This window comes from Rhea americana, unplaced genomic scaffold, assembly GCF_003343005.1.
Source record: "Rhea americana isolate MKP2758 unplaced genomic scaffold, rheAme1 scaffold_74, whole genome shotgun sequence".
Lineage (NCBI taxonomy): Eukaryota > Metazoa > Chordata > Aves > Rheiformes > Rheidae > Rhea > Rhea americana.
Window position 1 is genome coordinate 2375585 of NW_028186912.1, and position 23770 is coordinate 2399354.

The window sequence follows — 23770 nt, forward strand, 5'->3', positions numbered from 1 at the left end:
AGTTTACTCTTTCGGAGGGAGGAACAGTGGTGCTGGGACAGCCTGAGGTCACCTTGTGATGAAAGATGAAGAGCCTTCTCTTCCTCCTCTTCCTCTCCCCTGTGCTGGGACCTGCAGCCCTCCTACTCCAGTTGTCCCAGTCTCGCTCTCTCTCCTTCCTCACATGCCCAGAGCTTCCTCAACCATATGCACCCTGCAGCTTTGCTTAGGGAATGAGAAACATTGGGTGGGGATGGAGAGGGGAAAGAGTATGAGTCAGTGTTTCACAGGCTGAGGTAAAAGGACAATATGGCTGGGAAAGGAAGCACAGCTATACTTCCAGAATGTAGCTCTGAATGAGAGCAAAACGACACAGAAGGTGAAGAGAAATTACACAAGCCAGGTAGCAGTGACCAAAATAGATTGGGGAGGGGGAGAGGGGAGAGAAAAGAAAAAAGAAAAGAAAAAAAGAACTTTTTAGGGATTTGTAAAGTCAGACTTTGAATACTCAGTCACTGTGGCTGAGGCAGCTCTCCTGCCAATCTGACTGCACACTCTTTGAGACAGGGCCTTTCCTTATTTCTGTATGTACTCACAGGGCCGTATCCCTGTATTTGAGCTATCCAGGCCCCTTTGCAACAGATACATTAAAAGAACCCCACAGACAAATGCCCCAAAAAGCCAAGAGTTAACACTTCCCTAGATCTGGAAGGTTTGCACTGGCAGAGCTGCATTAACGGACCCCTGTTGTCCTGGTTCAGCCCCAGTCTCCTCGGCTGTACGGATGCAGTGCCTCCCCACCAGGCAGCCAGCAGCAATGCACTTACTGGGCTGCACACTCMGCGTGGCTCAGAGGCACCCCAGCCCCCAGCACCACCAGGCCCCCCAGCACAAGGCTGTGCCTTGGAGACACAGAGAGAGAATGGGCCCASCTGATGGCCTGTGGCACAGAAGCAGCTGCTCACAAAGCTTTGGGGACCACCTACTCAGGAGGAACGACTGGTACTTATTTTCCTGCCTGATGGCAATCCCCTCCAAGTACATCACCATGCTAGTAACAAGCCTACCTACACCTGGGAAAGGATCAAGTCAGCTACCCTGGGCATAACACAAGCAACATGGGCAGCCCTACGCGGGCTACCTGCCCACTGAGAGCTCCTCATTAAGCAAAAGCATTGCTACTAGACTCAAGGAGTTCATTTTAGGTTTTCTTTTGTTTTGCTTTGCTGCCCAAGAGAAATAATCCCAACTTAATTTAAGAGCAACAAGMAGGGTATAAGCTGCGACGTGACCTCACGCGTGGACAAGTGCCACCTTGAAGACTGCCTGACAGCCCGAGCTGCATGCAGGAATGCATACCAGCTCTGCACACAGCTGTATCAACCATTTCCATTCAACCACTCAGGAAGACTGAAAAGCTACAGATCATTAACAACTGGCTAAAACAGAATCAGAAAATTACAAAGGAAATCTACATGTAACAGGGCTCCTACAAGCAACTGACAACACAGTGTGCTCAAGTCACTCAGGTTTTATACTCATAGAGACTTTGTGCTGTGACTGGAGCACACAGTCTGCTTTTCTGCTGCGTGCTACACTTTTTTTTTTTAATCTAATACTTAAATCTGAAAAGCAAACAAAGTATGAAAATCACAGAGAAGCAGAAGTTCTTTAACAGTCTCATGAGGACAACATACTCTTTTCAGTATGAACACTGCAGTATGCCTCAAAATTAACAACCAGCATAATCAAAAATTAAAGGCTCTTTTATCTGAATAGTAGGTGCCCTGGCAGAACTCTGCCTCGTATCAGCAAGCTGATCTCCTGTTGCTCTACACCCAGAATACATCCAGCAAAAATTTCCACGTTTCATGCAAGCAGGTACCCAGTCAGCTTTGTCCAAGCAGCTCCCAGCACCTCAGATACTCAGCTGATATTTCTGGGTTGGCCTTCAACTGTTTTTTATGAAAAGCTTAGCGAAGTCTGTGAAAAAACTGCTGCTGCTTTCTTTGGCCTTTGAATCAAGTTCTTGAYTGCTAAAATCCAACAGTTGTTCCAGCAGTTGAGTAATGCCAACAAATATTTACTATGCACCAAAATGAAACAAGGCTTTTTTAAAAAAAGAAAAAGTATCTAGCCAATATTTTAGAGAGACTTGGTGGAGTTTTTCCGTATTTCTTGAAAGAGCCATTTACAAGAGGCACCAAAAAAAAAGAACTATCCTTCTGCTGAAGGAGGCAGTAGCAGATTCCAAGCTATCTGTCACTAAGAATTAGAAAGATTTAAGAGAGAGAAAAACCTCACTCAAAAAAATGGGTTGTGTTGTGTTTTTAGTTCCCTACAATTTGCATAAATCTCTCTTTCACAGTTTGGCTCACATGGAAACTGCTTGCCCTCCAATTTTTAGCAGTTTAAAGTACTGAAAAAAAAACAGCCAGAAGTACCAAATTTTCAATGAAAAACATGTGAAGCCATCAAATTTAACGCTGTTTCCAACCTCAGCTATAAATCAGCTGGGTCTGCAAAAAAAATTATACCCTTCAGCAAAACCTAACTATAGTTTTGTGTTTGCAATGAAACCTGAAACCAGGCAAATTTTACCTGATTTGTTACAAAAGTTTTTAATAACAAGCTCTAATTTAAAGTATCATATACATTTTTTCATTCCACTTCCTCTAAAAAAAACATAGCCACAAAACTTATTAAATAATACTTTTGCCTAAGGATGATTGTAAGTCCTAAATAAAGCATAAACACTGTGGTAAACAATATATTTATTCTGTACATTAGAATGCCTACAGTGACATATTACTGTATTTTATGACAGTATGTTTTGTCTACTTTTTGTCTGTTTAACTTTTTAAAATATTTTACCTGAYTAGAATGACAGTGGAGACACTTCACTACTATAATTCCTGCCTTTTTTAAACAGATAGCCTCTTTAATCTTGTAAAGGCAGAGAGTTCTATAAAAAGAACTAAATTCATAGTGAGTCAAAGTACAAAAACCTTCTAGAGAGACTGAATTACAATAACAGTTATTAATCCTTGCTCAACCTCTGGGCACAAAACAAATCTCTGACTACCTCTCATTCTTCAACGATTTTTCATCATAACCACAGAACAAAGCGTAACAGTTGAGAACCTTYAATAAAATAGTGAGATACTCTGTTATGCTCCATACAGCGAACCACCATTAAAAGCTTTCCAACTTAAAACAAAATCTTACCATCTTCTGAGTAGTTTCCAAGGATGTTCCATGTTGATGGCAACTCTTCATGAGCAATGGCCATCATCAAGTCATTATCCAGGGACTGCAGATCTTTTATCCTTAGTTCAAACTTATCAAGTAACACCTTGTGACTCGCAGCAGTGACACATTCTGCGTGATTAACCAGAAAACGAGATAACTTGCAAGATAGATTCTCTCTGTAAGTGACTGGACAGCTGCCGAGGACCACAGGTGAGTATCCCTTTGTGTACATTAACACAGAGACAGAAACTGCTTCTTGGCATCCATGGCCTGAAATTATAATGCGAGTTAATCATTAAAATTAGCTATGTTCAGAAAACACATTTTTTTTTCCTCACTTTTTCCCCTTTAAGAAAGGACTCTGACTACTCACTCAGAATTACTTATTCTCTTGTCCAGTAAAGTCTACTACTTGTAGGACACCCACCAGGTATTTCTAGTGATGAACTTGGATTTGACTAGACTCTGAACTGACAGTCCTCCCAGTTACACCAACATAACTGATTTTAAWGTCAGTCTTTCTAGGTGAAGGTTCTTTAACCACAACAGAAAGAACAAATAACCACACAAGGATGAAATGCCACAAAACAAAAATGCGAAGCATATCAGGGTATTTTAGCACCCACAGTAATTTCCATAAGAAGAGATGGAAATKTCCCCCCTTCCCCTTCAAAGAGTACATGTTTAACATTGGACCTAAAAGAGAAAAAGAACTGCACCTGGACACAGCCACAGGCACCACTATCGTTGGTATGCCAGTGCAATGTTTTGCATTATTTGGGGGGGGGGGGCAGAAATCTGAGTGTAGAGCACACATAGTAGATAGTCCAACAGTGGCTTTTCCAGAGCCCTCTCTTCCACTTCGATAGGATCAGTACACAATTTCTGCCATTTCTCCATCACCAGAGGTTCTTGGGTAAGAATCAAGAAAAATGAGACACCCATGAAAGGACTGGCAGAGTGGTGTAGAACAGGAACAACTCTGAGGAATGTRTTTATTAGCACCCATATTGTATCTACCAGTGTCTCCTTGTAGGCCAGTATTCAGAAGCTATTATAAAAAAGCATGTTTYATGCTTTTGGCAGACTGGATTATATATAGTATTAATTGTCTAACTTACAGCTAGAATCTTCAAAAAAGTTCAAGGCAGTTTGCCACCAAAACCTCTCAAGCACCTCTTGCATCCCTTCTCCTCCTTTGCCATCCAAATGGGGATGGATGTCTCGCATCTAAAGAGGTACTAGCTGTACTCACACTTCTCACTGGAGAGCTAAACATGAAGTATTATGAGTGCAAATATAAATTCCTCACAATAGCCCCAAATAACTACAAGTATATAAGCAATCTAGTCACTACAGAAGCAAGTACGCACTTACCAGATCTGCAGTTGTCATTAAAGTGCTCTGTATAGCTCTATGTTTAATTTGGCCACTATAAAACAACAGTAACCACATAAGGACTGTATTTTAGCCTCAATCTTTATTTTCATCTCCTAATGGTTCTGCTGAGCACTGGCAGAGGATTGTGTTGCCTGTAGCTTACTGTTTTTGTTCCTAACCCAGCCCAGATATAGTCATTTAACRTTGTCATTTCAGGCCTATTCCAAAAAATGAGTTTGCTATCCTGAAATAAACCTAGCATTCCATTTTCTCTAATTGTATCCCATGATAATCTTTTACCATTTAAAGAATTAAAGGAATAACCCTGGAACAGCACAAAACTTTCCCTTTTCATACTCACCAGTTATTTTCAGACTCTAAACCTCCTTTAGAAAACAAGAACAAATAACAAGCAGATCCTACTGCACAGGTACATCATGTTTATACCACCTACTCACACAAATGAAAAGGTCACAAAGCACATGATAAAGACGACAACCAGGTCTTGAATTACATCAACGAAAGGGAAAATGCCAAGGCAGAGACACAGCTGTCAGGCAATACAAATTCCCGTTATAGCGAGGCGCCCCTGCTGCAGTCCTTCCCCCGCACCTCCTCGGCATGTACAGCTTAGGCAGAGCTCCAAGCACCTCCCGCCCCTCACCGCAGCACCCTGGCAAGCCTGGCTCGCTACCAGGCAGGGATGGCCCAGGCAAAAGCACGAGTTTTGCAGGTGTAAGGATGCCTGGAGGCAACCCATTGCAGTATAGGCTGGGTTTGTTGGAATAGAATTCTTTCAGATTAAAAATTATGCCATGCCTAAAGATTGTACTTCAGTGCACACCCAACTACGCAAGCCCAGGAAAGCACTGCCTGTAACGCTGTAGAAGCCCGAACTGCTCTGGTGAATGATGCAGATTGCTGTAAGAGGCAGGGACAATTCTGGTCAGTAAAATTCAGTCTGGATCCCAAAGTCATTTTGAAATTTATTTCTTCCATGACAGAACCACAAACAGTGTTACATTAAATTATCTATTCTGCTCAACTTCAAAATGGGGGGGGGGAGGTGTGGACTATAGCAAAGAGATGGAAAAACATAAACAAGAGTATTTCTCACCTGGAGCAATGGACTGAAGAGCATTACTACTAATTCGCTCAGCAAACATCATATGCCTCTTCACAGATCCATTGTAAACAAAGTAAAACTCAGCATCTTCTGGGAGGTAAATGTCTTTGTCAAATGTTGCATTTATAGTCACCTGTCCCTGAAAAACGAATGCACCTTCATAAACACCCAGTAATTTGCTCATCTCCAACAAACCTATTAACTTGTATTTCAGATGCAAGTTTATTATAACCTTTTTAACTCTGTATTATGCAAAGTCTGTGATTTAAAAACAAACCTGCTATTTTCTGTTTCTATTCAGAAAATAACACCTTTTATGACTGCACAAGCAAGGATAATTTAAAAATTTTACTTTTACCTAATGCYTTTCATCCCAACCATGCAAAAATATCTGAATTCTAATTAAAAATGTATCAAAATAAGTAAGTGAATGAACCTGAGAATTTTGCCCCCTTTTTTTTTTTTTAAACTAAAGCATGCTCTGCCTTAAAACATGAATATTTTGTTTGAGTGGGGAAAAAAATCAAAAGTGCTTGAAATGATCTTAGGTTTAGCTTACAAAATAAAAGCACTAATATAATTCTACAACTGACTGTGGTAGTTTCAAAGAATACTAGTTCCCAGATATCTGTCCATGTTTTTTATAATAAATAGAAAGCAACAAGCCAAGAAAAATCTGTTGTACAATAGCTTCAAAAAAGAACAGGAAAGGGATTTGAAAAGTAGCAAACAATAACAAACGTCTGACATGTCTGCAGAAGGAAATTTAGATGAAGTTGCATTTCCTCAAAGAGAAGAACAGCTTGCTCCACCAAAGTTCCTGGTTGCCATGGTTATTCTAAATAAGACAGAATTGTCCCAACATCTGGCTGAATTGGTGTTTTCTGGAAAACACATTGCAGAAGTCTTTCACACTTCCAAAAAATGCCTAACCTGCCTCTACTTAAAACAGAGCACTGACCCTGCTGGATCCATAAATACATCTAGTAAAAAAATAAAATGAAATAAATTGACAAAGCACAACACAGAATCACAGAAATTTCCATGAGTGAAAAATGTAGTTAAGAAAGGACTGCTCTGAGAAGCATCAGGCTCCTCCCGCATCCATCAAACAACACGAGCCTCTGCGCAAAGGTGCTGGATAATTTGTCACTGTGCTTGAAAAACACAGTTGGGCGCTTCACCTTGCCCAAACCACCTCCCACCTTMCCAGGCCACGCGCTCACTCGAGTGCAGCGGGACTCTCGGGGGCCTTAGACAGCCTGCCCTACGGACACCTTCCTCATCGCTCATAGAAACGTGAACCCTGCATTTGCTTTCCTCTTAAATACAAGCAGGTCTACTGAATTCAGACTGGAGAGGCAACAGCTAGTTTCAAACACACAAAATCTGCCATAGATAGGATGCTCTTGTAAGGACAGATGAAAGCAACATTAGGAGTCTAGCATTCAGAGCAAACATGTCTGTCATCCCCCAGAAACTGATAGGCATCTCTGGTTATTAGCTCCAGCATTGCTATAACTGCTAAGAATTTTCTCCTACTTCTTCGTTTGTACATTGTTGTTTATACACAGAACAGAATTGCTTTTATTGTTTCTACTACTATTTGCAATTTAACTTTTCTTTTCCCCACTGTTCTTATGTTAGACACGAATATTCCATTTTACCAGTTGAATAATACTGCAGATGGCTTTTTAAAGGAGACAYGAACATGGTAAGTCCCTGAGATAACTCAAACCATTCCATGAACTGCTCTAATTTGTACCTAGGTGACAGCAGCCAGGTGCACAAGAGCAAAACAGAATATCATCCACACGTGCACTTCTTCTGGCTACAACTCACAGGCTAGTGCTAAATCCTCCGGACTCCTAATGCTGCAGGACTGCACAGTCAACCAGCTTTTACACTTTGCACCAGCCGCATGAAACAAAGATGACATTTTGTGGCATTTCTGATTTCATAAGCCTACTCTTAAAAAAAAAAAAAAATCAAGCTCAAATTGCAGCCATTGGCTTACATTGCTCCTTTTTCTAAAATAATTTAGAYGCAGTGAAGACATAGGGACAGCTTAAGAAACACCGATCACACTGCCTGATGTACAGGCATGAGGGAGAATTCCCTAAGTTCCTGGCTTACAAAATGGAGGAGGGGAAAAAAGAAGAGAAAAGATAGGGAGAGGACAGCTGATAGGTATGGGATGAAAAGCTGTTATTTCATGACTAACACCCTAAAATTCTCCAAAAGAAGAAACTGCTGGTAATGTAAGGAAAGATTTTACAGAAGGAGGGCAAAATGGCAGCTATCCTGTATCTGGCCAATCAATTAAGTGATTCATTTGGAAAATCCCATGTGATCCAAAATGAAGGTTAAAACTTGTATTACTTTGGAGAATTCACAGGTAACAGAGAAAGTAACTTTCATAGGGAATATGAAGCTGCACAATTTTGATGTCATATGATTAACACATCTGGTATTAGATCTAGTTATTTCACAAAGCTCCTATCATCATCTCCAGCCCTTCCCTTTTGCCCTTATATCCATTTCTTCAGACATTCTTGTTTCAGATTGCTTAATGCCATATTTTTTTTCTCTATTGTCACTACGAAAATAYGCATCAGACCCAACAGTTCGTTGCCCACACCACCGTAAGTGGCTTCTTCTCCAGTCTCAAAGAAACCCTTTTCTTCTCAACTACACCTGTCCAAAATATCCTTCCAATAGTCATGTCATTTCCTCCTTTTCTCATCACCTGAAAACCTTTCACAAATGCATCCTGTTACCACTGCAACTCATCTCTACCCTTACAAACTTTCCTGTCCCTCCACTGCTTTCAACATTTGTCACATCTGACCACATCCTTGTGCCAGCTGTGTTGCTGCCTGACCTCTCACAGGACATCTTYCCACTTCTCTTCTACCTCACATTACCCCTTCTGCCTTCCACATCCTCTTGTCCAAGCTACGATCTTCATCTGGACTTCAAATCTACATGACAGACCCCATCACAGCTAGCTTGTGTTTGGCAAGACATATTTACTGTACATTGGAAACACTTTGATACTAATCTCTGTGTTAGCTTTGATGTTTTTAAAGGTAAGATATGCTAGCCACAGCTTGAAAAAGACCTGAAAAATAAAAACTTTCATGCTAAAGGGAATGTCACTGCTGTTTAAAACCCATCTAACACTACACTTCGACCTGAATATTTAGCCATGTCTTCATTTACGATAGATTTTCTTGGGTTCGGAATTGTCTCTATTTAACACTCAATTTTGATGTAAAGCTGTATTTCCATTAGAAGAATCAGGGATCCATGATGACATGCTATAAAAGGAATAGAGTTTACGTGCATGTGTAGAACCATTAAGAAAAACCTCACACTRCGATCAATTCCTTTCCTACACTAGCAAAATCCTTTTTATATTTTAATTTAATGTACAGTTAATATAATTATTAGATAGTATTTTGCTTATGTTGGATGCATGTAAACTATACCCATAAACAAATAGATAAATTAAAAAAAAATGCTGTTGTAATGCAGCCAGACTATATCACAAACAGATGCGACTTTAATGGAGATGGATTGTACCCACAGTCCATTTGCACTCCTGGCAAAAATATGTTTATTTGGCAGACCAATCTTTCCCACTCTTGTAACCACTTGCAGTTTTTTCCAAACATTGCTGACAGAGGTTTCTTTATTACACACATGAAAACATAAATAGCATGGAACACTGAGGATACATTTTTGCCGCTATAAGAGGAGTCCGAGCACATATCTATGCAYACATCAAGTGTGTGCTTTCCCATCCTTTTCACAACTGTAAAATGAACTGCAGCAAGATCGTGCTGCAATTATCATGCTGTTCATTACCTCTGCATGAAGCCAGTTTGGTTACCGCAACCATTTTTTTGTCCAAGACCTCAAGCAAAGGTCCCCTGCAGTCAACTCTAGAAAACGTTCAGGTAGATATACTCCAATAAAGTGATGTTTGTTCTGAGCCTCTTCCAGACACTGCAGCTGAAAAAGCTGAAAGGATTCATCCAGCTCCCAAGGCAGACCAGCATGCAGCCTTTCAGGGATGGAGATGGAGGGGGAGAACTGAGGGAAAAATCTGTCAGCTAATTTAATTATTTCTGGATGTACAACCTTACTGTTAGCTATACATAAGTGCAGCTCATTCAAGGGCTCAACTGACTTTACCAGGCACTCAGTTCTGCACACAGTCTACCATTTTTGTGAAAGCTGCCAACCTCACTAGCAACGACTTTATGTTTCTTCCAGAACTTTGATCAACACATTGAATAGCTCTGGGCCAGAAAACTTCTCCTAAAAAATGACACACCCTACCTAGCATTTGCCACATCAAGGCCTGGGGAAGCTGCTTGCTGGAGACTGATGCAGGGAACTTTGTTAGAAAAAAGCACTCACACAGGTYCAAGGTTCCAAATATGAACAGCCAAGAAAGATTGCTATGCAAGGAAGTGTTGAAAAATATATACACTGCAAATAACACAAACTTTCAATGCCACAACCACTTTGAATTACTATTTATTGAAACAGGTCAGTATTAGAAAGATGCAAACAGCTTCAGAGATGCATGGGAGCTAGATTTCCATCCACCTCTACACATGAAGCAAGCTCAGCTAGGCAGAAACCCAGAACCCTTACTTCGCTCCTTTGAAAAAAGGGCTTATTTTGTTCRTGTAAATCTAGAGGACAGTTTATATCTTTCCATTATACCTAGCCCTGCCGAGGCATTTGTTTCCTCCCCTCCCTCTGTTACTTCCTCATTCAGCTGAGCAAGGACAGCTCAGCCTAAGGAACCGGCTGCCCTGCAAGAGCACGAGCTACTTAAACAATTCTTTCCTCTATATGCAAACAGACTTAGGAGTGACAGASAGCAACAACTCTGGCTCCGTCTTCCTGCTTCTGTCCTAACAAGGTACATARGAAGGAGGGAAGTAGGGTGGATCTTGAAATGAGATTCAGTAAAACATCCCTCCAACAAAGCAATGTCTCTGTGCTTCACAAGTCTTTCCCACAGCTTTTCTGGGGATACTACCTCTTTGTAACACAGCTTCCTCTTGGCAGAGCCCAAGCGCCCAACCCAGGCTCTCAATCAATCATATATCCACTAGACTATTATACTAATTAAATAGTGTGAGTAAACAACAGTGAAATACAATACCAGGAGTTCCACAAGAAACTCATATTCATAGAAAAAAAATGTTTGACTTGATTATCACTGCCATCTGGAGAAAACCATTTGTTCCACTGTTTCCTACTCCRTTTTGCAAGGTCTGAACACAGCACTTTCTCAAATCCACAAAAACCTCTGACACTGACCCATCACTGAGGTATAAAGAGATTAAAGTTAGGGTTATCAGCATCATGTTCCTTTATCAGCATCGTGCTCCTAGAAAGTGACTTTTTTTTTGTGCCCGTTTCAGACACCGTGGCTGGAAAAGCATCCTACTGATGTATTTCTTCCAGTAGAGTGTGCATTTCTAAATACAGAACCRATCTAGACCTAGCAGCTCTCCTTTGAGCACTGAAATGCAACCTAGAGAAGCCACACAGGCCCCTCACCTTTGGAAAATTGACCAAGTGGCCTGAAAACAAGGCAGCCRTGATAGTGTGGGCAGCACAGGCTTTTTCTGGGACATATTCCTGTGAATTTACCAGTTGTTAGGTAAGCCTTGCCTTTGACCCTATTTCCACAAATTCATTTATCTACCAAGTTTTCTCTCCCCTACTCCTTTCTTATTTTAAAAAGCATATTTATTACCAGATAGACTTGGAAGAAAATACCAAGTAGTTATAGGTTTATTTCTGTACGTGAGTATATTTAAACATACTTCTCAGGGTCCACAGAGATTCTGAGATAATTCAATCCCCTTTTAACTACAGCAAAAGAAAGGATGTGCCACTTCACTGTCCTAGCAAATAAACACCATCCTAAGTACAATTAGTTCCTCACATAAATAACAGTGATGGTGCTGTGCTCTGAAGTTCATATAATGTTGGTTCTGGCAGGCATAGAGAGAAGAAAATTTTAAAGGCAATGGCTGTTATTGAGACCTGTATATCATTCCTTAGAATTACATCTGGGTGTCTCATAAAGCAAAACTTAACATACAATACAGCGCAGCAATCCAATCAGCTCAAGCTCAAAAGACAGAGGTAAATGACTCCTCCTTTAAAAAGAAGGAAGAAAACAGTGTCAGGGATCAGTGTTTTATGAAATCCCAGATGCATTACAGGGTTCAACAAGACTAGATTTTAGAAGCCCCTTTGCAATGCAATGCAATGCAAGGCTGCTCAAAATACCTTTACTAACATGGGCCATATCCAAAAGCTCCTACAACTCTCAGACCCTCTCCACAACCTGCACTGGTTTCACCTTCACATCTCTGAGTTCAGTCACAGAGAACTGATCTTAAAGAGAAATCRTACAGAAGAGCCACCTTGTTTAAAGGTCATGGGAGAAACACTTGGCCCATTTAAGTCAAGAGGAGTTTTGCCACTGATTAAAATTGGTCAGGATTACCATTGCCATCCCTGAAAAAACACAGAACATCAAAAAATTCAAGCTGGCTTCCTCATTTGCACTATGACAAACATCTTAGTGATGCAATACAGCAGTATGTCTTATTTCAGGGGGTTTGTTTTCAAAAAAAAAAAAAAGCATACATGTAGGGGTCCAAGTTTCCTGGCCACACAATAATATCAGTTTTGTATTTTTGTTTAAAAAAAAAAAAAAAAAAAAGCATACATGTAGGGGTCCAAGTTTCCTGGCCACACAATAATATCAGTGTCTAGGAGGATAAAAATCCATTGGCATCAGGGGAGCAAAACCTGCACCCTGACCCATTACCTTAAGAGGACTTGTACAGTCCAGGTGGGTGCTTGTGCATCACCAAACAGCTCCCTCCCTGTGCAAATTTGCAGGCCCCRGGAACACCAGTCCCAGCATAGGGGAGGATCACACGGGTACTACCAAGGGGCATTGAGAAAGATGCCGATCAGATTCTAAATGCATTATTAAATCTGTGACTGAGCAACTGATTGGCAGCTTTGCCCTCTTTGGGATTTAGAAAGAAAAGCATATCTTTTATTAACAGTGAAAATGCTGCCTTGGCACTGAGGCCAAGGAGATTAGGAAAGTTTGTGCTTTGGACAGCATTTATAGGTTGAAGCACTCTATCAGTGTAACCAAACAGGTTTTTCAGACATATATTTTTATTTGTTTTCTCTAAGGAGCTCAATAGTTGATAGGGATGGGAAGCAGCTGTGGAAAGCAGGGTTCCTGGGGCACTATGTCCCGAGCCCTCGGCTGGAAACAGCCACCATGTCTCAGATATGGAACAGCAAAGATTTACCCTGACAACCTTGGGAAACAGCTCCTGCCTCCAAGCAGCACACTYTTCTTCTACACGGTTATATCGAGGTATCCCTCACCATCTTAGTGAGAGACTACACACATGCTCCCTAGGTGACAAGGGGAGAAGCAGAGCAAGAAAGTCTTCATGGATGAGGCACAGGAAACAGCAGGCAGGCAGGCAGGACGGGTCTAAGGAGAGATCATGAAACTTCTAATGCATCTCATCCCTGCTTTGCCACAAGTCATCCTTTGTCCAAACAAATAAACGCCTGTGAATTTCCACCTTACCCTGAACTGAAATTCTTCTGTTTTAAATTCACTTGACAATACCTTCCTCACTAGCAACCTGCCGCAGCAAAACAAATGCAATGCAAAAAAGACCACTAATGGATTAACAGACTCAGTCCATCACACTGATTAATGCTAAAAACTTAACAGCTGGTTCCTATACTAGTCTAAGTCGGCTGGATAAATCTATTTTCCCGACAGCCTTTTACTGTAACAATAATTACTCCCATTTTTTGATACTGTTAGTATGCATCCTAATGTACCCTAAAAACCTCTTTACCAAACTATACAAGTAACACAGTAACTTAAGAACTCAGGGTATGAGTATGAACTCAGGGTTTGCAAGGATATTATCTATACACATAATGGTACAAATAGAACCTAAATATGTAATTATACGTTCTAGGGAAATTTAATGTGCAGAGGTAAAACGTGGCTTCTTTGTTCCAAAAATGAAGATCCCAAGCTCTTGAAGTATATGAGAATCCCCAAGTATTGCTAACAATAATGGGGCTTTTATCTTCTACACAASCCATCATTAGACACTATAGTTTAACACAGATATGCATGTTAAATAGTACATTCCAGTATAAAATAGGCATGTAGGCAGTTTGATTTCTGAATTATATTTACTTTAGATAATTAAAATCAGTGCATTAAAACTTTTTCCTAGCAATTCTGCCTAAGACAAGACAACGTGCCATACATAGATGCACAAAATTTAAGGCCAAAAGAGAATATCCTGATTACTTACCTACGATTATTTGCACTACAACATGAAAGAGGCAGGAGAATTTCACTCCTCAATTTCCTYATCTTTACATAGTCCCTGCCAGAGCACAGGTAATGGTTCTTTTTGCAGAACAAAATAAGAGCATTAAAATATTTCTTCAATGTTCAACAGCCTCGCTCCAGAAAAATTTAGTATTTTAAGGTGAATTGTTTGAAGGTATTTTAGATAGAGCTTAAACAAGTGCAGCAGCAAGATATTTTCCCTGAGCATCCACATAGTTTTCATGACCTTTGTAATGAAACTTATTTGCAACAATCAACAATCCTACACAAAAGGTGACAAATAATCCACAGAAGCAGCAAAAGGCATACTGCAAATAACTTTTTTTGAAAACACAAAACTGTACTTCAATCATTAACAACAAGGACAAAGTTATAAACAGACCTTTCTAATGTTCAGTGATGTTTTTATAATGTCCAAGAGACACTTCTTGGAGCCACATTGCAGTAAACATTGTCACAGAATTGTTTCAGAAAGCATGTGCCTACCTATTTGAAAGGAATGCAACTGGACTCCAGGCTGAACAAGCAATGAAACAGCAATTACACACAAGGAAGGAAAAAAAAGAGTAGCAAATAGAAAGACAAAGTAARTGATAATAGCTGAACATTTTGTATAGGTTTCAACTTTTTTTTNCATGTAAAAAGAAAAAGAAGGCTGGAAGACATCCTGAAAGGTCAACTAATTTTCTCCCCTGCCTCAAGTCAGGATCAACTCTAAGCCATTCCTTAAAGACACCTTTTGTCTAACCTGTTCTGAAAGCACAGGTCTGCACAGTCACCTAATGTGCACAGCTGGGAACTTTTTCTCACCTAAACAATTCTGCATGGCCTCCCCATGTTCCACAACTGGCATGTTTTAACTTTTCTTAARAGCTGAAATGTTTGGCCTAACAAGTCTTCGACCTTGATACACGATAACTGGGTGAAATGTACTGGCCAGCAATGTGTTAGAAGGTTGTACTAAATAATTCAGTGTAGCCTCAGTTTCTGTACAAGGGTACTCATGCACAAGCTCAGCTCTAGTCTGCTGACAATTCTGGAGATGAATATTTTTAAGCTATGTTTAATAAGAGAGAAATTGATTTTTTTTAATAAAAAAATAAAGCCCTAAACCATGTGGGGTTTTGGTCAAGCTTATTTTAATACTCCCCTCAGTGACAAACTGAAGTACATCTACTGTACTAGGATTCTCTGAACTTGCACACACTGACATTCACACAGTTGATGCTTCAAAATAGGCTGCACATCCTGCTTCCCCTCACTARGCTAGAGAAGGTGACAGGGGCTCACTCTCCTCACAGAGGCTGACATAAGAGTAAATTTCTTTTTGAGGACTGCAAGATTTGGCCCCTGAGAAAAGGAACTAGAATCCCTCAGAATAAAAAACTGCAGGAATCTAAAATAATGCTTATTTACAGCAAGACCAAATGCAGTTCCTTCAAAAAGAAATCTAGTAACAGGGACATATGCATCTGCAAGTCTCTATGATGCTCTGCACTGCCGAATTGCTTCCAGTATTACCCTCATTAAAAAGAAAAATGCATTACACATTGATGTATTTAATTCAGTGCACATCCAATAACCCCAGCCACTTCTCAGGTCCTTATTTTCCACAGCATCATCTTACTACAGCAAAATGACCTCCTTAGCTTCACTGCCACTGCTGCACACACACAGTCATCCCTGCTTTGTTTTTTGCTAGCTATTCCAGTTTGCTTTCTTCTCCCCCTCCAGCACTATCCCAAGAGAGATACAAAGCACAAACACAGCAGGAACTTACACTTCACCTAGATTGCAAAGAAAGGCTTGCACAGTTTTAGGCCACAAAGACACACCATGCTCTGCTGTAAGGAGGTAAACAAAAAAGCATAATGCTCTGGTGTGCCTATCACCCACCTCTCACACTGCACTGCTGTGCTCAGGCTGAGCTCAGAACACAGAAACAAGCATTACCAGGACACAGAAGGGATAAATTCATAACAGAAGATGAAAAGCCATGTAAATATAAAATATAAYTTGAATGATCAGCCATTTCAGGATATAGTCTAGTGTCAAACTCAGAAGTTTAGACACTTCATATGATCACAACTATGTGSCTGTTTCCCCCTAGGACCTGGCTGCAGAAACCCAAAATTCAGGCAAAAGGGACAAAATTCTCAAAAGATTCTGCAAATCAAAGTTGAACAGAATGATTCAAGATAAAAAGCAGATAGTACATCCACTACTTTCTTCCTCAACATAAGCTGATAAATGCTAAGCTACTTATTTTAATCTATTTAAAAACAAGTCTGAAATGACACTAATCTCTCCTTTAAAGGTACAGCTGGCAGCTGGACCATTTACACTTCTCCTTGAGCTGCACCTAGCCATATTAATCTGACTCACAACAGACCTAGGCACACAATCTCATTTTTGTTGAATTAGCGAGAGCACACATGATACAGAGAGCTTATGCTGGCTTTATGCTTTTTATGCCTGCTGTATGTCAGCAGTGGGAAGATAGACAATACCTGATCTGGCTGCTAGTACAGAATTAATCTACCAATRTTTTTAAACAATCTGAACCGGCAGCGCAAGTTCACAGCAAATCAGTGCTTTGCATCACATGGCCATAATTTCTTTTTTTAATCTGCCACTAGAACTCTTAAAGCTGTGTTTAGTGCATCAACAGACTATGACAACAGGGAAGGTAGAATAAAGCTTTCAGACTCCCAAGCGGCAAAGTAATCAATACTTGTGCAGAACAAGATGCCTTCTAATTCTGGAACTGCCTGATAGAAATAAAAATAGTCTATATGTCTTTATCAGAGCAGAAAAAAAAAATAAAAAAACAAGCACTACATGGTATCAAAACACATTAACATTTTTGTTGGTTTGTCATTAAAACAYTGTTCAATAGCTTGCTGTCAACAGCAACCCAATTTACCTTGGTGTGTAAAATCATATAAATTTAAATATAAAACAGAGGAATTAGGAAGCTTGGGAGTGTGCTGTTCACAAATACAGGTCAGAAAACTTCCACCATAAGGCTTATTAATAGAAAGTGAACATATATTCTGACATTACTAACTGAAACAAAAGAGGAGTTACCTTTTCCAATCTACTCGACGAAAAATAGACAGAGCAGATTACTTATTATTCTCAGGACACTGCTACGAGTCCTGGGTGACATCAGGGCTCCACTACTGCAGACACTGTACAAACACAAGTATATAGACTCTGCCCAGAAAAATGGTCATCTATAGAACTAAGTAGCAAAATAAAAAAAGGAGGAAAAAAACCCAATACACCATAGAAACAAAAATGATCCAGTTGCTAATGGACGCGCCTTGAAGCACCCACCCTTTTCCCTGTTATCTTTTAAAATAGAACTCATTGTTTTAAATGCATTTCCTCAGTGTATCGCTCCGGCAGCTGCTACGCGTCCAAGCACAGGCCGACCRCTGTGCAGGCTCCTCTGTGCGCGCAGCAAGTGATCTGCCCACCACGGGCCTGGCTTGCCTCCCACGGGGGCCAGCAGCAAAACACTCACTGACTCCAGCCAGCAGTGACTCAACCCGGCCGGTGAGCACAGCTCTGAGCTTCCAAGTTGGAAGCCTGACGCACATTATACGTTTTGAGCCATTTTTTTTGTCATTATTTTTTTCAAAATCACCATCTATTAAGACCGTGACTTCAGTTGGTTCAACCAACTTCAGTGGCTGAGCACAGAGACCAGGATGCGGTCAGCCCTAATGCAGCAAAAGGCCTCTCTCCCCTGCTCCCATAGCACAGAACACAAAAGCAAGGGACAGGCAAGACAAGGTAGAAGGTTTCTTTCCYGAAAGTGCTGGCCAGAAGAGATCAAGCACATGGCAAGGGCAGAAGAAACTAAACTGCTGCATCCTCCTGTGGGAAACTCTATCCCTTTTGACTCCTCTTGCCCTCTCAATTCTTCTTAGTGCAGCATGGAAAAACCAGGAAGGAACACAACTTTGCTAAGCAGGTGACCAGCTACTAGGTGCCCTATGTGCCACTACCTACTACCCCATGCAAAAGCACAGGAGAATCCTATGCCATTTTGAACAATCACATTTACCAAATAAAATACACTGCTGAATTATTTCTATTAATTCTGTCTTCCAAATCTCATGCACTTGAAACCTATGCATTTGTAAACAAGGATAAGAATTACATCTCATTTTTCCCTCTAGCTCTAACTAGGTATGCAGCTAACATACTTTAGAAAATCATTTGGAATTTCTATCTGCCAAACAGGATGACTCATAACTTTTAATCGTCTCACTGAGTGTTTTTCAATGTCCCTGTGCCTACAGACCTCTAAACATTTTCCATTAGAGGGGAAGATATGCTCAAATTACTGCTGGTCATATTGCTAGAGTACAAATAAAAACCTGTTTACTTAATCCTTCTTTCCATAGATGTCAGTGCAGAATTCAAAATTTTCAGAAGAGTTCAGGGTTATGTGAACATCCAATTGCACTTTACCACTGCCTTCAGTTAAGAGAAACATTAATCAACACTGAGCACTCTGGAAAATCTCACCACAAAGGTAAAAAAAAGCACAAATAGAAGTTGCTGACCAAGTACCACGTTAATCCAGTTTCTGGATATACAYTGAAATTCTCTTTCAAAAAGAATATTCTGCCTTCCTTTACTTTCTGAACTTTTCAAGAGGACTTTAGTTCCTAATCTAAACCCAGTTATACTTCGTATGAAAATAAAATTATAAATGCCTTTAATTGACTCAGCTATAAGAACAGCCATTAATATTTTGAAACTGGCCTGGAAACAGTTTGTGTAAATATACACTGCGAAACTGTAATGATTTTTTTCTTCAATGTCGCTGCTGTCAAGTGTGTAGCTGGTRCAATAGTACCAAGGCTACATCAACAGGGGTGGATGTAAGTCAGCAGTGGGGGAAGGCAGGATGATCACRGGGAGCTGGCTGCACTGAGCTCCCCTGCTTCTTTCCTTGGGCAGTGTCTACTACCTTATAACTTTATTTACCTGATAATGAAATGAGCTTCCTTGCAAACTAAAGCCTTTTAGAGTAAATTTTGTTTTGCCCTGTTTCTTACCCAGAGAAACCCAAGTAATTAAACTCTCCACRCATATGGCAGCCTTTGCTTTGAAGAACCCTAAAATTCAGTCCTGGAATTTGCTGTTGCTGTTCTCGGGGCCCCATGGGTATGAAGTAGGTCCCTTATTTCACTTTCTCATCCCTTCTCCTTGTTACTTTTTGGAGAAAGATTTAACAAATGACTAATCTTAAGTAAATCTTACTCAAATACCTTCTACTATCAAGTTATCCCTGCACACACACAGTCATCGTGTTTTCAACTGGGCCCCATAGAATTATGCCAGCTCATCTTTGAGGAACCAAAATATCTCGGAATAAGAAAATAATGAATATGCTGTCRAACCTGGCTGTAGCCCAGGTGTTTGCCCAAGCACCCTTGAAGAGAGGGTACACCCTTTGAAAAGGTAACAGAAGATCAAAAGCACTTTGAAACTGTTATTTAATGATAGAAGGAAATCAGATATCATAGCTCCAAGACATAATTAACTGAGATAGCTTGTAACACTGGCATGACTTTGTAGGGACATGCAAAAAAAAAAAAAAAAAAAAAAAAAAAAAAAGCCAGATTCTGTCTTGCCTACACTAGGATAACTTTTAGTTTTGCACTCCTCTCAAAGAAAGTCAAGCTTTTGGACCAGCAATAACATTTAAAATAGTGCAGAGAGGCTGCCAATGACTGGCAGCAGGGAAACCACATTATCATCTCAACTTGCTGAGAACAAGTCTGTCCGAGAGGTCAGCTAAGGCAGCACGTTACTCCTYCATCACTGCTACTGAGGCCAAGTTCCCACAAGGGTAACAGAGAAGGAAAATGTTACTATAGACAGGGCATTTGCACATGCAGACAACTAGCATCTGAATTCAGGACTTGCTGCTTCAGGTGCTCCAGATGCTCATGGAAACAGCCTTCAGCCATGATTCCCCCCACTCTCTAGTCCCCACGTGACTCCCYGGAGCCCCAAGCCCAGTCCCTATGGTTCCTCATGCCCGAGCACATGCTTTGCCTGCCCAAACTCTGATGCAACCCCTGGATGTGCCCTTCTCACCCTCCACTGACTGCAATGAGTGTCTGAAGCAGCCATGCTCCTATCTTTGGCACCATAAATGAGATAGGATGCACCCAAGCCTTTGATATGCCATATATTAGAAGCAGTTGACATGCATCTTCAAGCAAAGCAGATCTCCTCACACAAAATATGTAACATCTAGACAGGCTACAGAGGAAGGATGCTGCCCCATTTAGAGCACTAAACCAGGATTTCAGAAATCTGGAGTTCCTGCTTCACCACACCTTTGTTCTGTTTTAGGATTGTTACCACACTTACAGCACCTCAAACCTGCTTTGTAAATGAAGTGAAGTAACGTTTCATGACTACAAAAAGAGCACTGTGAAGAACAGTGCATTATAAAGATCATTAGGCATTGAAAATATTACAATAATGGAAAATATAGATTCCTAAAACAGAGAGAACTAAGCCTACGTGTCATTGTCAAGAATGAATCACTGACTCAAACAAACAAATAGCAGGACAAGCAAAGAACAGGCATAAGCATGCAAACTCTGTAAAGACAGAGGAAGAGAAGTGCTGGAAAGAAAAAAGAAAAGTGGGAGGAAAGAATCCTTTAAAAGAACTTCACAATTTTGGCACACTGCATATGCTTTTGTTATAATTTAAAATAGCATTATCATTGTAAAATAACTATTTTTTTWAACAAACGAAATAGRAGGAGGCAAGCATATTTGCTCTAAYGCACATATCCCCATACACTTTTTCAAACAATAACATATTTTGAAGYTAAAAGAAAGAGGTAAGAGACAAAGACGGATAACTAAATTTTTAGTTTGTCTCTGGAAAGCTATAAATACCATCATTAAGCCAAAACACAGAAATACAACYAGTCTACTTTTTAAATGCAAAAATACAAATTAYCATTTMAAATTTTCCCATTAGTAATCATTCTTTCAGTACATCAACATTTTTCAGAACTAAATCAACTTTTCTGCAAGAAAATTTGAGTCATGAAAATTTTGGACCATCTCTAATGAGTTGTTTCTTTATTCTCCTATAAACTTTATCTGCCAAGACTCTTCAATGRGTAATAAAGAACTATTATTTAGCAAAAGGAAAGAGGGAAGACTTAAAATGGACTGAAGTTGTAAAATTATAAAAAAATCACAGGAGAATTACAGATCAAAGATGACTGCTAAAACTACTAATTCAACTTTTTAAATAATACTTCAATGAGTGCTGTCCTAACAGCTGTTGACACATTAACAAAAATTCATTTTGCCAAAGCTGAGCTGGTCCCATAGCCTAATCTAGCCAGAGTAGTGCTGACCTACTGCAAGGTGGGAAACTCCCAAGGCACTCAGACAGTCTCCAGTTGCAAACAGCTTGGTGCTACATCCCGCCCTCCTGCAGCGAGAGCCAAGTTCAGCCCCCCCTGATCCAGCGAGAGGAAATCCCGCCACCCTGTCACAGTTTATAGGGCTACTTCAATACGTTAATGCTAAACAGCAAATATATAAGCACTCTGACCGCCTTGGGGCTTACACGTCACCAAAGCAGCTGTATTAGCATGGGAAACAAACCCCAACCCCAAACAAGAACAAACTCACACAAACATCTAGGAGAGTTCGTAAAAGGGACAGACTGGGTATATCAGAATACGAGAAATTAAATGCAAGTTTTGATCTCAAGCATTTTTAGCTGACTCCAGTGAGAGAGATGGTTACAGGCAGGACAATTTGGTATCTTAGGAAAATGCATTTTGAGAACTAGCAAGCAACGTACAATAAAGGGGAGTTAACATCATAAGGAGGGAAAGGCCAAATAGAATTTTTCTTTTCTGGTAGATCTTGATCCTCAGAGCTTGGAGCCCATGCCCTTGCCTCTTCTCAGAGAACTAACATCTAAATATTCCTCTGGAAAGACAGAATCAACATTCCCACTGGAAGAATAGGACCCTGTGATGCCTACATGGAATTGCTGTGGATATCCTCTTGGACTCAGCATCTCTMTACTTCTCTCCACTACTCCCAAGAGAAACATTTGGCAGGCTCTCAGTAAAGAATAATCTACAGACTTCCCTGAAATCACTCATCTCCTCCTCCTGAAAGCTGACTGCTTCCACAGTCTGGTTGCCCCACAGCAGCAGGATATTTCTTCGCCAATGTCAAAGATCAATGTTGATGATCACTAACATTTCTTACCATTAAATACGGAGGGGTTTTTCTACAAGAGAGATTTGTTTTTCCACACCAGCAACTGCTTTCAATAGCAGGAACAATCATCATATTTAAATTTTTAATATATTCAAAGTGCTTTTTGAAATACGTTGCTTTTCATCTCAAAAAACTTTTTCATAACTTTTTTTTTTCTTTTTCTTTTTCCTTTTTTTTTTGGGGGGGGGGAGGGGGGAGGTCTACAATGATACTAGCAGCTGCCTAAAGACAGTATGGTCTCATTCCACATACTGTTTTTACTATACTGCAAAACTGAAAGACTCAGCTTGCTGCTCTCCTTACAGAAAGAGCCAGATAAATATAATTTCATTTGTACGAGTTAAAAAATACAAACATATTTGAAGAGGGAGAAAGCTATTTAAATTCAAGTTCAAGTTCACTTAAACAATATATCATTAGTATTGAAAGAAGAAACGATATGTATGATATTAGTATATTTATTTATGTATCAGTTTCTCTGTGGCTAGTCAATCCTGAAAATTAGACTGGCTTATAAGGAATAATTTCGTGATGTGGTTACCAGTATTTTGCTGTCTAGAAGCCGGAAACAGACTCCTCAAATTAACTGAAAAACACGTGCTTGAAATATTTAATTTTCTGTTTCAATACCATTTATTTTTTAAACCATGACATTTATGTGTGTTATAACTAGATTTCAATCGTATTGCTGCCACTAAAACTACCTATGAGGAAAAGTGTATTAAAATAATRCATTTTTGAGATTAAGTAATTTCATAAATATTTTTATTATATTTCACAAAAATCATATTACCCAGCAAAGACCTTAAGCTTTCTGAATATATTTGTTTTTATGTAACAAAAAATAAACAGTGGTCACTCGGTTGACAAGATAGATTTGCGAAGAAATTCAGTACTGATAAAGTGCGACAGTGCTGTGTACATTTTCCAGCTTTATAATGGTTGTTCACATATATCAAATCAATAAAGTATCTTGCATATAATCTTTAAAAATATTAGCAAGTGTATTATAAACACAGAGCTGCAGATATTCTCAGATAATTTACACGAAATACACACCTATCATACAGACATTCTTGGAATTTCAAGGGGTGTAAAATCCAGTTGATACAGATGAAAAGAACACYTGAAAACGGCATGAAAAGTATCCTAACTTTGGACCTAGCGTGTGGTAGATCTCTCTCTTGAACATAAACCTATGCTTTTACACAGGCTGGAGGGAAGGGCTATTTTCTACCTTTTGACCATTTTCAT

The 23770-nt window shown here is 39.9% G+C and overlaps 1 protein-coding gene across 6 annotated transcripts in view; it reads right to left on the minus strand.

Annotated features, from left to right (window-relative positions):
- Window positions 1-23770, minus strand: part of ARHGEF28 (Rho guanine nucleotide exchange factor 28) — a 130778-nt gene that overhangs the window by 96454 nt on the left and 10554 nt on the right. For all 6 annotated transcript variants that reach the window (XM_085322079.1, XM_085322077.1, XM_085322075.1 and 3 more), the window contains 2 exons: window positions 5729-5876; window positions 3208-3501 (listed from right to left, as the gene is read on the minus strand). In XM_085322079.1, coding sequence (XP_085178205.1) covers window positions 3208-3501; window positions 5729-5876 — 442 coding nt within the window. The remainder of the gene's footprint in view (window positions 1-3207; window positions 3502-5728; window positions 5877-23770) is intronic.